The 16,285-nt window shown below is 39.9% G+C and overlaps 1 protein-coding gene across 1 annotated transcript in view; it reads right to left on the minus strand.

The window, feature by feature from the left end:
• The window catches only part of LOC310958230 (voltage-gated inwardly rectifying potassium channel KCNH6-like), a gene marked incomplete at both ends in the record, with an annotated part of 75,227 nt that extends 63,700 nt beyond the window's left edge, over nt 1-11,527 (minus strand). Inside the window, 2 exons of the mRNA XM_083929079.1 lie at nt 7,860-8,090; nt 11,452-11,527. Coding sequence (XP_083785205.1) covers nt 7,860-8,090; nt 11,452-11,527 — 307 coding nt within the window. The remainder of the gene's footprint in view (nt 1-7,859; nt 8,091-11,451) is intronic.
• Nucleotides 11,528-16,285: the final 4,758 nt, after the last annotated feature.

The following is a 16,285-nucleotide window of genomic DNA, read 5'->3' on the forward strand; positions in this document are numbered from 1 at the left end:
TGCGGTTGCTTGTGAGGAAGAACAAAGTGGCCATAACAGTGAACCATCAAATCTCAAACGTTACAGCTAGCACGCAAGAACACAAAGACAAAGACACAGATCTGAAAATCTTTTTTCAGCCCAAACTGAGTGAGGTTTAATGTAATCACAGTATCTATATCCTTTCTATTTATCCCCTAGTTTTATTACTCAGGACCTAAGACCTTACAGTGGAGCTCAAAGTTATGACTTCTAACTTATTTATATAACATTATAATGTATTTAATATCACAAAGCAGCTTCAGAGCGTATCCGCTTTTAGATGTACGGTCCAGTCCGTAGTCCACTGGCCAGTGGTTGATTCACAGCTGTTATTAATGACACCAATACCATAGAGCAGTGGTTCCCAACCTTTTTCTTAAGGGACCCATATTTTTACCATAGTAAACTTTGGTGACCCCCCCCCCAAGGAACATAAAAATAAAATAAGGAACATCATAACTTCTTTTACATGAAATACTTTATAATTCAGCATGGGACAATGAGGAGAACCTGTGTATGATTACAACATGTTTCTTCAGAACTTGTACTTTAAAAAAAACCTTTTTCTTTAACATATTGAAATATGTTACCTGCTTAAATGAATTTGAAAAACAGGTAACATATTGAAATATAATAAAACAAATTAATTATTATAAAATTAAAAATATACATTCTGCTCTAATTTTATCTATTGCTTCTATGAAGCCAAACATCAAACTTTCTTGGTAGCCCCTCTTTCTGTTTTTGACATTTTCCGCAGTCTCCTCTACCTGACGCTTCGCCATCTCTCCCTTAGCGCCGCCTAGCAACGACTGCTGCACGTGAGGCGTTCAAGTCACACACGCTCTGTTCCTCGTGATATCGCCCTATAACTTATTAATTTATCTAAAATTTGAAATACACGAATAAATGTTTAATATGGCCCTTGGATTTAGTTGATTTTGTAACATATATGAATTAAACGCTTTGCCTACTCATTTATTTAACATTTTAATTACATTCAAATTATTAAACCCCTTAAAATCAAGAGGGCTTCGCGACCCCCCCTGGATCTTTGATGCCCCCCTTGGGGGGTCGGGACCCCCAGGTTGGGAACCACTGCCATAGAGTATCGGATCAGTACAGCCCTACTGTGTAATGTAATTGGTTAATTGGCTGTAACAGGAAGCTAGTACCAAAGCTACATTTGTTATCTTAAGTGTTTATGTAACAAAACTATATATATATATACATATATATATATATATATATATATATATAGTTTTGTTACTGAACACTTGTCTATATTGTATTCAGATTCACACCAACACCTGTACATCTTGAGAAAGATGAACTCCTTTAATGTGTGCACTACAATGATGACTCTATTCTATAGAAGTTTGTTTGAGTCTGGTTTGGCCTATATTATGACATGATTTGAAAAACCTGAATCTGTCCAATAACAATAGGCTTGGCTGGCATTTTAAAGTGACCACTAAAATGATTGTGGTGAGTCAGCTGCGGCTCTCTGACCTCTATTATATGCAGGTCTTACAACAGGCCCAGGCTATATTGGACTGCCATCACCACGCTTTGCAGAGTTTGAGCTCCCACTTTCAGGCGGTAGATACAAAGTTACTGTTCAGAGTACAAAAAGATGCATGTCTTTTGCCTGCGCAGCAATTATTAGCCTGAATTTGGACACATGATCTCGACACTTAAGCGCTTAGTAGGTCTTAGTTGTAAGATTTCTAAGCTCATCATTTGAAGTGATCTCACATTTGAGACTCTAAGGCTGTCTGCAAAAAGGGGGATGGGATGGATCCAGGTTACTGCTTTTGGGGATGATGAAAATAGACTGGGACACTACAGATTTCAGGGAGCTTTTAATAGAGACCAGGCATTGACGAATAGGCCAAATTACATTTTAAGCATGGAAGTTGGTAAAATATCTACAGGACTCACCTGCTTTGGACATTATCACTCCATTGAATAGCTGTAATTAGTGGTCATCAGCCTCATAGCTATGGCCTGCTACACATAGTGTAGGTTTAGGAGGCTGTTATCATCTATTCACATTCTATCTCTATCAAGTCACCTGTTCCATTGGTTTCTGAAAGTCCTGTTGTGAGTTTAATCAAAATGAGGGTTACTTGCTTAGGGTTAGACATCAAATCCACGTGGTTAGGTCTAGGAAAAGATTGTGGTTTGGATTGAAATACTAAAGAATGTTTTATAAGACAGCTGACTTAAAATGCCATTGTTGCCTTTTGGTTTCACATGGGATGTGAACTCCTGTGTTAGTTTGACACATCCATCAGCTCAACCATCCTCCTTACACCAAATTTTCAGTCTTACACCCAACTCCCTACATGCTGTTGTGACTCTTATACTATGTAATCTTAGAGCGCTGCGGGCGAACAGTTGAGAGCAACGCGGGTTCAGTTTACCTGCACCTGGTGGCATAAATGTCTGAAAGGATGAGTAGGCTACTGTCCATGATCCTCTGGGCAGACTTCACCACACGCTGCAGAGCCTTCCTGTCTGCAGCAGAACAGTTGCCGTATCACACTGTGATGCAGGAGGTAAGAACACTCTCCACCGTACATCTGGAAAAGGATTTTTAGGGTGGGGTGCAAAGGGGGGTCCAGCCTGCTTCAGCTTCCTCAGAAAGTAGAGGCGCTGGTTAGCCTTCCTGATGATGCTGGCTGTGATTTTGCTCTGGTTGAGGTTATCTGTGAAGTGCACTCCCAGATACTTGAAACTTTAGACCACTTTGACAGCTGCTTCTCCGATGTGAAGTGGAGGGAAGGTGTACACCCCTCCTGAAGTCCACAATCATCTTTTTTTCACATTTATGCAGAGGTTGCTTGCTCCTGTCTGTACAATCATTGTGGAAGATTAGTCCCACAACTGCTGTTTAATATGCAAACTTAATGATGTGGCTGCCCGGGTAGTTGGCTGAGAAGTCGTAAGCCAGCAGGGAAGGGGGCTCAGAACGCACCCCTGGGGGGAGCCGGTGTGGAGGATGACAGGGGAGGATGAGATGTTGTGGATTCTGACAGTCTGTGGCCTGTTGGATAAAAAGACCAGGACCCAGTTGCGAATAGATGCGCTCAGACCAAACCATTGCCACTTTGCCAGTTGAGGGTTGCTGGAGGAATTTAGGTTGGTAAAGTAAGAAGCCCTTGCATCCTTAACCATGTTGTTGAACTCAGTAAAAAATGTATTTGTGATAGACAGAGATTATAAAGCTTTGTGGATTTCCAAAGTCGCTCTAGCCCTTCAACACTTATGCCACAAACAATGAATAGACCATGCTTAAACAAGGGACATACTGTGACAACCCATACGTAAATAAGAATCACACACACACACACACACACACACACACACACACACACATCCCGCTAGCTGTATAAAGTGTGAGGACCGGACTCATGTTCAGTGCACTGTGGATTTCATCTGCAGTGTGGCTGCTCCCACATTAAACCTTGGCCCACTTTTACTGGTTTGAGGTCTAAATTTAAAATGTGTCTCAAATTAAACCAGTAATTTGATAATAACTGCCCATATATGTATGTCTCAAGATTTGCACTGGTGCATCTCTCTTTTTCCAATGAGAGTGCAGAAAATTATCATTTCAAACAATTAGACTACTATTTGTCAGTGGTGGAAGAAGTAACCAGAGATGTTCCTAAGTAACAGTAGTAATACCACAGAGTAGAAATACTCTATTACAAGTTAAAGTCCTACATTCAAAATGTAACTGAAGTAAAAGTAGACAAGTATTAACATCAAAATGCACTTAAAGTGTAATTCCGGCACAAAATCATCCCATAAATTTTTTCGGCAATTATATACATCAAATAAACCATGGCGATTTTTTGTGTAACAACTAAATCCCGGAGAGTCGCTAATAGCCAGATGTGGCTAACACTGATTAGCCCGGGGCAGTATGGTGAAGGCATTAAAGCGTCTTTTTTAACCACTAAAACTGCTCAAAATAACACTAAACCTCTGCAGTAGCATGAGATGAGTCATCACACATAAAAACAAAGCACCAACAACATAGTTAATGAACCCAGAGTTTGGCCCCTGTACCAGCTCCTCTCATAGCAAAGTCCATTCAAGTGGATTACCAAAGTCAATCCAAAAGGAAGGAGCCCATTGGTGCTTTGTTTTCTGTGTAGGGACTCATCTCATGCTGCTGCAGAGATTTGGTGTTATTTTGAGCAGTATTAGTCGTCGTTCAGACTTTTATCAGAAATATATGAGAATTGAATATTGATGATTTTCAACACCTGGTGGATTTTTTTTACATCTCGGGTGCAATATTTTTATTAGGAGCATTTTAAGATTACAAAAGAAAAGTGTAAAAGTGCCAAAAAGGTAAGAATTGACTTCATTGTTGGACACACCCTATTTATCTGGCAGCTCTCCTGGTTACTTTGCAATATGGCAAGCTGCTCTAAGGTGACACAAACCCTGAGACAGCAGGTTGTCCAGATGAAGGCCACAGGGATGACACTCTCAGCCATCAGAGAGAGGTTGGGCGTTCACAGTCTGTGATTTCAAGAATACTGAAACTTTACAAGGACACAGATTAATTTAAGTCCCTCAAAAAGGCCGGTCGTCCACGTAAAACAAGTGCATGAGAGGACAGGGTTATGAGAAGAATCTCAATGGGGAATCAGTTCAACATCACATTTGGAGTTGCTCGCCAGTTCAGTGCTGAACAGGGCAAACATCTCCTGGAAAGGAGGTGGGGTAGGCCACCGCAGCTGGGCAGTCAAACCGGTTGTAGAACTTATTCAGTATATCGGCGCTGTCCTGACCACCCTCAAAACGGCGGCTGCTCTTCCTCATGCCAGTCATCATCTTCATCCCATCCCACACCTCTTGCACATTGTTCTGCTGCAACTTCCTCTCTACCTTCCTTCTGTATTCCTCCCTTGCCTCTTCCAGCTTGACTTTGAGTTCCCCCTGTACCTGCTTCAGCTTTGCCAGGTCCCCCTCCTTAAATGCCCCCTTTTCCCTATTGAGTAGGGCCTTGACATTGCTGGTTATCCAAGGCTTGTTGTCAGGACAACAGCGAACAGTTCTGGTGGGAAAAACAATGTCCTCACAGAAGTTCAGGTAGTCAGAATAGTAGTGTCTGAGCGCATCATCGTCCTCAACCGAATGATGTTGTAAGGATTGTTGTAAAATATTCCAATCTGTTGTTTCCAAGCAGTCCCTCATGGCCTCATCCGCCTCGGGAGAGTTCTTCCCGAAGGTGCATGTTGTGATTGGTTTTCTCTGGACACATGGAGTGTACAGTGGTAGTAGGGAGACCAGATTGTGATCTCATTTCCCCAGTGGCGGTAAAAGCCTCCTTAATATTGGCATACAGAAGATCAATTGTTGTGCTCTATCATGTGGGGCAGTTGACAACTGGTGAAAGGTGGGCTGTGTTGAGTCCAATGTGACATGAAAGTCCCCTGATATGGCAAGGTAGGCATGGGGGTACTGAGCTTGGAGTCTCGCAATAGTTGAGTGGATAACGTCACGGTTTCGGCCGTAGCCTGAGGCTGTATTTCCACACAGACGATGATGCTGTTCGTGAACTCTCATGGAAAACAATTGGATGTAAACTCACACCTAGCAATTCAACATCCGGACAGCAGATAATGTCCTTCACCTTCTCCTTTGCTTTTTCCACTCAAACTGGGGTCTCCGTTCGCTCGCACATGAGAAACCAGCTCAATGTTAACATCTGGTGTGTTATTGTTCAACCACGTCTCAGTGAGAATCATCAAGCTGCATTCCCTGTACAGTTTTACGTTTCATCACCAAACATTCCAGCTCGTCCATATTGTTGGTGAATGAATTAACGTTACCCCTCACACACAAAGGGATAGACGATTTATACTTCCACCGCTTCGCCAGGACACTCGCCTTAACTTTAGCCCCAGCTCTTCAGCAAAAAACTAGCTAGAGCTACTGGATAGACCATTCACCAGACAAATTTAAAATTTCGGTTGTCAAAGACATGGTTTAGTGTTCCTCTGTGTGATTGGCATCAGAGAGGGAATGGAGGGCAATGATGATCGGCTCTTTATGACTACATTGTTCAAGGAGATGGTTGGAGTTTCTCTCCTAGATCTCGATTTAGAACTAGACCGTGCTCACCGCGTGCACTCAAGGATCCTGAGCCTTTATTGTCTGCCTCGACAAATATGCACATAAGGAGCATGTCTGGCTGTGGGCGAATAATACAGGGACATCTCCTAACAGGGGCATACCATCAGGATATTTTTAAGATTTCAGCACCACACTTACCAAGAAGCGGGCCACCTTCTTAAGTCTTTGCATGCACCCTCTACATCTTATTTAATATTTTGATAACTGAGTTGATACTAATTATAAACAAACTTGATCATTTGTTAACAAACTGTTTGACCCTAGTGATGTGTGTTACAGATGATCTGCAGTATATCAGCTGGCAATCACATACGTTTTTCATCAAGGCCAGGTTCATTTTGGTCCTCTTTCTATGATGCACTCTTGAACATGGGCTTTCTATTATTCCTTTAACATACTGTATTTTTGGTGCCCCTGAATAACTTACCTGTTTCACTACCAAGGAGAGCAATATTATTTCTTTTGTTTCTCTTGTAGCCTTCAGAGATATTGGATCAAGGATCAGAAGCCTCCATTTCCTAATTCCTGGCTGAAAGACTGAATGTCATCCCTCTACTTAGAGGAAATAAGTCAAATGTTAGGGGCTGCTCTGATTATTTCAACAAAACTTGGGATCCTATTCTCTCTTTTGTTAATTCCATTCCTTCTTTGGAAGATTATATGGATTTATTCAGTTATTAATTTTACAGAGCAAACAGCTATTTCTATATGCAATTAAGACTGGATTATCATAATGCAAGGATACAAGGTGATAGTCTTCCTCAATGGATTCTTCTTATTTGTATGTATAATTATTTTCTTTGTTTATATGAACATGTTTTTCATGTTGGGGGGAGGCGATTGGCTTGTATACCATATTTTGTATTCTCATGATGTAAAACTGGATGACATCATACTTTCAGATAAATGTATGTATAGTATTGATAAAAGTGATTGATAAAAAGTCTGTTTTCTCATAGGAACTCAGGACAATGTCAGGAGAATGCGGTGTCCGCACAACAGGGGATTCTCAGTATCAGACTCGTTCTGACTTAGTGGAAATACTCTGTTTGGTTTAGGCGAGGGGTAGAGTCTGGGTATAGCATGCAGGATGCAGAACATAACATGGATTACATTGCATTCATATAACCAGTTTGTATTTTGGTCATGGACAAATGGTACAAAGTTTCTTGCCCTCCCTTGAATTTGTTTGATGACTTTGACGTTGGCCCTTACCAACAGAAGTTCCCAAATCTCATCTGAGTTCTTTTGGTTTAGTGCCACCCACTGACAGAAACGTCATCAACTTGCCCACCCGCTCGCCGTGAATACACCGTACAATGATCTGCTCTATTCACACATGGGCTCAGTCAGTAACTTATGCAAAAACTTTCTACTAGCTGGTAAGTAAAACTGTGTTTATCGTACAGTCCAACTGATTCTCATATTTGGGTTCTCATAAACAGCTCCGCTGGGTAATGTCCAGATACGTTCACGTTTACAATGCATGTGTGAAAAGAACTCAAGTGTTGTGGAGAACTTCTGCATATGTGAAAAAAGTAGCACAAAGCCTTAAATGTCTCCAGAGGAAGGTAAGTGTTGTCACTTGAGTCCGCATTGCAAGACTACAACTTTGATAAAACAAATCTACAAATGATGACCTATCTATGAAAATGAGGATTGACAGAACATACCATCTTTAGTGTAGAGGGAAATCTCCACCTTCCTCTCCTCTGCTCCCAGCAGAGCTTTAGCCATCTGGGCCATCGCTGGTCTCATTGTGTGAGGTCCATACATGAAGCTACAGGTGCAGGGCTTCTGCATGACCTCAGCCCGAGTGTACCCACACATCCCACAGAAGGCGTCATTACAGAAGATGATGGCACAGTTCTCCACCTGTGCATTGGCAATGATAAATTTTCGATCTGTGGAGGAGGAGCAAAGAGAAGAAAAGAGAGATTAGGAGGACAAAGTACCTCACACACAACTCATGCTGAGCTTACAAAAAGATCCTTGTTCTAAATCCCCAACCGGGTCTGGCTTGTGAGAGCCAAACGTCTGGCCCATGCTGTTCCATTGGAACATGTCAAGTATAGTGTGTGCTCCTCTACTCTCTTTTGACCTCATCCCACACCGTACGTTTGATCTACGCCATAGCGAGCGTGTAACGGTACTATGTTTTCTCGTTTTCTCAACTTGATCCAATCATATTCTCCTCTGGGAGCTGCCATCTTGTCAGACTGTGACTCCTCCTCATTTCATCTTTCCAAAAAAGGGCATTGATGTGACGTTGGAGGTAGGGAGATACGTCCGTCTGGCTGACGGATAACTGATGTGCACTGAATTAGCAACATTAGCACCAGGGAGCTAAACTAACACAACACACTGCTAGATAAACTGGAGTGGGAGTCAATGTTGAGATTTTTTTCCACGACCGGGAGGGAATGGAAGTCCTATAATTACATATAATAATAATAGATTGGATTTATATAGTGCCTTTCTCGGTACTCAAGACGCTTTACAGAGTCCAGGTTCCATTCATTCACACAGACATACATGATGGTGGTAAACTAAGATAGTAGTAAACTAGCTGCCCTGGGGAAGACTGAAGCATGGTTGCTAATCAGCGCCTGCGGCCCCTCATACACATTTTGTTGTGAAGATTGAAAGCTAATTTAAAGTTATTGTGTTGGTGTTACAAGTCAATAAGATATCATTATATTGTTTTGAAAATCAACAAAATGTTATATTTTTCCTTTGTTGGTTGTTCGACACAGTCATCACTCATCGGGACAGAGATTCCTGGTTCCTGATCCTGTTTTTCCATTATTGATTGATTGATTGATTGATTGATTGATTGATTGATTGATTGATTGATTGATTGATTGATTGATTGATTGATTGATTGATTGATTGATTGAGGGCAGGGTATTTTCATTACCAGCAGCCTAAATTAATAAATACTCATTGAGTTGTGTCATTGCCGATGGAATGCTGACTGTAATTAACATGTGTCTTGCTCAGTGTGTGATGTGCACTTGTAAATAAACATCTAGGCCTTACATAGAACTAAGGGTGGGCGATATGACGATACTAGATGGTAAAGGATTAGAACGTGTTGATGATCTGCCAAAGCAGAGAGATCGTAGCATCGTCTTTAGGGCACATTCTATCGACTGCTGTTCTATGATCTGCACAGACACATCAGGGTTTTTTTTCCTTAGCCAAATCCCACTATTGGCTAGTCCGCCGCATGCACCGCCCTAAAGACACGCCAATCAACCAATCCATTATCCCACTGCAGTGAGAATCAACTAAACATTTATTTAGGTTTTGTAGTAAAAAAAATTAGGAGGACTTGCTGAGATAATAAATTAATGAATAAATTATCATGTCAACTTCATGATCAGCTGTTCTCTGTACATCGCAACACTTTCAATGCGTGCAACAGGAATACAATAGAAACCAGGTAGTGTGCTGAGAGTGAAACAGTGAGGAGACCATCCACACCACAGCCAGCAGAGGAAGCTCTTTGTCAAATGTCCACTGTATTTGACACACTAAATCAAATCTGTTCAGAAAGGTTCTTTGTCCTAAATGCTCTGTTATATATTTTCTCTTTTAGGGCTACAGCCTATTTTTACATATAGGAATACTTTGGTTCAGCATCTTGCAAAATAATTCAAAGTCAATGTACATAAATGTGATAAAATCGTGATTTTACTGGAAATATAATCTTGACATGTTTTTGCCATCTCCCCCACGCCTACATGGAACAGTTGCATGCTGCACCGTCAGTGGTGATACTGAACCACTGTAGTTCCTTGAAAAACAAAATACTATTTTTCCTACTTTTTTTTCCAGCAAATTTGCCACTTTTTTCTCAAAATATTACCCCCCTTCCCCTGGCATGTAATATGTTAATCAATGTTCATACTTGACTCTAATATGCCTTCGTATAAACCAGTTACCAAAATGTACTTTTGTTCTTGTTTATTTCTTTACTGATTTTAAGACCAAGTCACTTTTGACTTTTGAAGCCTGAACCTTTTCCATTTTTTTTGTTTTCCAGATTGGTTCAAATGAATAAATGGATGCACCTTGACCAGGGATGCAGATCTGATGTCAGGATTGGGGAGTTCACAAAGGTGATCCCCCCCCCCCCTTTTTTTTCTGGTATGCAACTCACAGCATGCCACCATAAATCACAATTTCAGAGAAGCTTGCCATATCATTTAAAAAGTACTGAACATGGAATCATTGACTGCTCTTACCGTTCTTGTTTATTTGTCCTAAACGGCCAAAAGAGTATCACTGCTTACTGAACTGTTATATTAGTAAATCATAATTTTAACTGTTATATTAGTAAATGATCATTTTAACTGTTATATTAGTAAATCATCATTTTAACTGTTATATTAGTAAATCATCATTTACTGAACTGTTATATTAGTAAATCATCATTTTACTGAACTGTTATATTAGTAAATCAGCATTTTAACTGTTATATTAGTAAATCATCATTTCACTGAACTGTTATATTAGTAAATCATCATTTTACTGAACTGTTATATTAGTAAATCATCATTTTAACTGTTATATTAGTAAATCATCATTTACTGAACTGTTATATTAGTAAATCATCATTTTAACTGTTATATTAGTAAATCATCATTTTAACTGTTATACTAGTAAATCATCATTTACTGAACTGTTATATTAGTAAATCATCATTTTACTGAACTGTTATATTAGTAAATCAGCATTTAACTGAACTGTTATATTAGTAAATCAGCATTTTAACTGTTATATTAGTAAATCATCATTTCACTGAACTGTTATATTAATAAATCAGCATTTTTAGGGTTTCAGGCATGTAATATGTGAAGTCTGAAAATACATGTGTTCATCATTTTTTTTGGAGGGGGGGTGGGGGTGGGGACATGTCCCCCGCGATGTGCACCCATGGGGACCCTGTCATAAACCTGCTGTAGCTCGTAGCAATGACTATACTCAGACTGCTCCACACCCAACACAAGCTCACTAGTGATAATAGAATGTAGGACTATTTACAGTGAAGAGTCCTGCATGAAGTTCATATAACTGGCAAAATGCCAAACAAACAAACCCCACACTGTTAACTAAATAAAAATAATAAAAAAAGTATGTAAGCATATTGTATTTGGTTAGAAAAACAAAGAAACAGACAGGTGTTTCTGCTCATGGCCTCAGTGGAATCTCCACTCATATTCCCTGGCTTTAAATGAAGTCGACCCTTGTACTTACTCTGGCCCTCGAACTTGCGGATGATGGTGTCCACGAAAGTGTTCTGAGGCGCCACATGGCCCCGTCTCACCGGCATGGTCCGGACCCGCGGACGGAACCTCCTTCGGCTCTGATTGGCCGAGACCCGATGTGTTCGGATGTGTCAAACACGCTGCTCTCTCATCTGACTGTGTGTGTGTGTGTGTGTGTGTGTGTGTGCTTTCCGGTGGCTCCGCTCACACTTGTCCAAAGCCTCCCATCTCTCCTTCTCTCGGGCTTTCTCCATCAGGACCGCACAGGCCCGCCCACAATCTCGATCCTCGCCTCTGATTGGTCCGGGCAACAGGTAGGTTATGTAGAATGTTCTGCGGATGAAACTGGGACTATGAAGCGTCACGGTTGTCTCTGGTGCTTTGGCTCCTGATACTGCCTCTACCAGGAGGGTGGTGCTGTGGGAGCAGACCTTTTCTGTCCCCGACTTTTACAGAAATACACTTGAAAAACACTTACACTTCAATTTACTTATACTTTGAAATAAAACAATATATTATTGGAACGACACTTTGTTCTTGTGTTTATCTTCTTAAATCACCTGAACAGGACAGCAATATGCTACAGTAAAACACACAGACCTCCTGTGAAACAGCCATGTCCAGACCATAGACTGTAATAAAAAGCCTCAGCGTCCTATGGATAATTGCTGTGAGGCGACAGTGCTAACCACCATACCACCAAGGTCATTTCCAGTTTTGATACACAAGTTGCCGAGATAAGATAACATTCAACCTTTTACAACATGGCGGAGCACAACCATACAGTCTACAAGCGCAACGCAGGAGTCGTGAATGGTAAGCATTGCACGCTATTAAACGTTTTCTGCTGCTGTTAGCGAATAGTTTTGTAGCCTACACAATGTTGTAGCATAGACAATTTCAATAGCATGTGTTAACACTTAAAATACCGTTATTGTGTGTCTTTTTTACATGTCCTCCATTGGTTTACCTACTTGTTGCTAGCTAGCAGGTCAGGATAACTGCCACTGGTAATTTCCAGCCCACAAATGGAAAGGACCATCTTTAAAATAGCACGTGAAGGCAGCGTTGGTCCGAATAATGTCCAGGTGTGAACTTAACTTGCTTTTTGTTGTTACACTCTTTTTATATCTTACATTTCTTGCATCCAGGTGCATCATATACGCATTAGGAAGGCCTACACTGCCTGCAGGCATCATGATCACTTCATCCATTGACATGAATATGTGGAACACACACTCTCTTCATTATATGATTCCATCCGACCATATATCACTGTTTGACCCAAGTCTGCACCAATGCACAGTCCCATTATGATTTACAGACGTAAAACATCTGTACTCTCTGGCCAACAATGCCAAAGAAAGACATTTTTTCACCGTGCCTTTCAGGGCTTCCGTAGTTATGTGTGTCAGTTTGACAGTATTGTAGAAGTGGTACTGTCACATCACCAGTAGACGCACAGTGGTTCTCTCAGCAGTGTGATTAGAAGCAGCTGCATGGTCCTGATGTAGGGCAGCGCATTACTTTAGACACAAAGTGACCCCTGCTGGGTGACTGTTGTGATGACAGTCTGGCTGCTGTAACTACAGTCAAAGAGAAAGACTTTTGTTAGTTACAATTGCTCTGTTCTTGAATAGAAATATATATAAAGAAACATGATAACAATGAACATCAACACAAGTAGATAAATATGGTATAAAGTAATTAGTTGGTTTAGTTTGGGTTAAGATAAAGTGCAAATGAAATCCCTATAGTCATTTTTTGTCTCTTTGTGGTCATTTTGTGTTTTTTTTCAATTCAATTCAATTCAATTCAATTCAATTTTATTTATAGTGTCAAATCATAACAAAAGTTATCTCAGGACACTTTACAGAGTAGGTAAAGACCACACTCAATGACTTATTTATGATTTACATAGTCCCAACAATTCCTCTGTAGAGTACGGTGGCAACGAAAACCTTCCCTATAACAGGTAGGAACGTCAGACAGACCCAGCTCTGTGGAGGACGGCCATCTGTCTTGACCGGTTGGGGAGGAAGAAAAGGAGAGAGAAAGAGAGAAAAGACACACAGATGGACAGAGAGAGACAGACAGACACACTTCCAGAGATGCAAGCAAAGCCTAACAGTAACTATAATATTTATAGTAATGTGAATATGACGTATATGTTAAGGCAGTTCATACAACAGAATAGTAGAAACAAGCACAGCTAAGGTGACAGAATATGAAAATGATAATAATTATGGTGGCAAACATGATCAATGATGAGTAGTGGCAATAGCAGCTACGATACAGCTACAAATTTTATAGTTTATTAAACTAGTGATAGTATATATGAGTAACAGTGACAATAGCAGCAGGAAGCGTCATGTAGGACCACGGCAGCAAGCACCACCACGATCAGCAGAGACCTGCGAGACGACAAAGCACAAACAGCTCCGGGGAAGAAGCTGAATCAGTAACATGCATTGATGGGACATGAATGATTCAGACAGAGAGGAGAGAAGCTCAGAGTATCAGGAAAAGTATTATCCCCCGGCAGACTAGGCCTATAGCAGCATCATTAAGCAGAATAAAGTCTTATCGTAAGCCCTAGCTGTAAGCTTTATCAAAAAGGAAAGTTTTAAGTTTACTTTTAAATAAGGGGACAGTGTCTGCCTCCCGAATAACATTTGGGAGTTTGTTCCACAGGAGAGGAGCTTGGTAGCTGAAGGCTCTGCCTCCCATTCTACTTTTGGAGACTCTAGGAACGACGAGTAGCCCTGCATTCTCAGAGCGCAGAGATCTAGTTGGGTGATACGGTACTATGAGCTCTTTAAGATACGATGGAGCCTGACCAATAAGAGCTTTGTACGTAAGGAGAAGGATTTTAAATTCTATTCTAGATTTTACAGGTAGCCAGTGCAGAGAAGCTAATACAGGAGAAATATGTTCTCTTCTATTTGTTTTAAATAGTACACGAGCTGCAGCATTTTGGACCAACTGGAGACTCTTAACAGACTTATTGGAGCAGCCTGATAATAAGGAATTGCAATAGTCCAGCCTAGAAGTAACAAGTGCATGAACAAGTTTCTCTGCATCTTTCTGAGACACAATGTTCCTAATTTTTTGCAATATTACGCAGGTGAAAATATGCAGTCCTTGTTGTTAGTTTTATGTGAGAATCGAAGGACATATCCTGATCAAAAATAACACCCAGATTCCTTACTGTGGTGCTGGAGGACAACACTACATCATCCAGAGTAACAATGTCTTTAGCTATTTAATTTTTTCAGCAACATTTTAGGAGTCAGGGCCCTCACTTGTTTTTTTACTGAATTTTTAACCACTAGCCTAGTTTTGAACCATTTTTTACTGCATTTTTAACCATTAGTTTAGTTTTGAACCATTTTTTTTACTGCATTTTAACCATTAGTTTAGTTTTGAACCATTTTTTACTGCATTTGAACCATTAGTTTAGTTTTTAACCATTTTTTACTGCATTTTAACCATTAGTTTTGTTTTGAACCATTTTTTACTGCATTTTTAACCATTAGTTTAGTTTTGAACCATTTTTTTTACTGCATTTTAACCATTAGTTTAGTTTTGAACCATTTTTTACTGCATTTTTAACCATTAGTTTAGTTTTGAACCATTTTTTTTTACTACCTAGCCTTTTTTCCACTGCTCAACTGCTATTTTCAGTTTTACTGTTGTAAAAAATGTTTTATTGCAATTTAAAATTTTCTTTTACTATGTAAAAAACCTTTAAAAAATGTTTTCCTGCGTTTATTTTTTGGTTTACGTATTTAAAATGATATCTTTTTATTTTTCTGAAGCTTTTGATATTGCTCTGTCCTCTTTGCTGATGTAACACTGTAGCTTGTACCCGCTGTGGTACAAATAAAGGAGGATCTTGTCTCCTGTTTTTCATTTTATTTAACCTTATTTATACGGATATAGTCATTGAGACACAGGCTCTCAGAAAGACTTGGTCTAGGTCATCTTCAGAGAATTGTGACAGATAACACCCATCAAACATGATGTGATATCTATTGTCCAAGCTGTGTGGGCCTGTGACACCATCAGCCGACTCACCTGTTGTTTCTTCACACCAAACTGCTCCTGATGAGGTTTTTGAACCAGACTGGAACAATGCCACAAACTACAAATCATTTTTTATCCTCACTTATTATTATTTTTACTTTACCTTTTAGTTTGATGTAAGTGCTGAAGACAATAACATTTTTCTTGTTTTTTAATCATCTTGTGAACACTGTATCATACTTGAATCAACTTAAAAAAAAACACACACATTAGAAAATACAAAATCAAAGTGTATAAATGATTTGAAAACGTGTCTTTAGAGCAAAAAACAATCATTCTTACATCATTGTGTGTATGTGTATCATACTGTTGAGCTGCATAATATGGCAGATACTGTATGTGTTGTCTCTTTCTAGCCATCTCTACGGTATCATGCCAAACGTTTTCTGTCGCATCCTCAAACAGAGATATGTCGACTGGAACGCTAATCCTTGGTTTCCACAAAAGTATAGATTATATTGATCCAATGATCAAAATTAGCAAAACACATTCACATAAAAAAGTACAAATAAAAGTTCAAGGGAGGCTTTTCAAACACAAACTGAATCTAATGTATATACAGAACAATGTTCTTCTTACATGCTCATTTATGGACTCAAATCTGACTTCAGACCAACAATGGCACAGCGTTAAAACACAGGCAGTAAGGCTCCATACACGTTACTATGTTTTCCTTCTTAAAGGTCGTTTCCAAACAAAAAGGGCCACGTCCACACGTTCGCTTTAGCTTCGTA

This window comes from Echiichthys vipera (assembly GCF_963691815.1).
Source record: "Echiichthys vipera genome assembly, chromosome: 15".
Lineage (NCBI taxonomy): Eukaryota > Metazoa > Chordata > Actinopteri > Perciformes > Trachinidae > Echiichthys > Echiichthys vipera.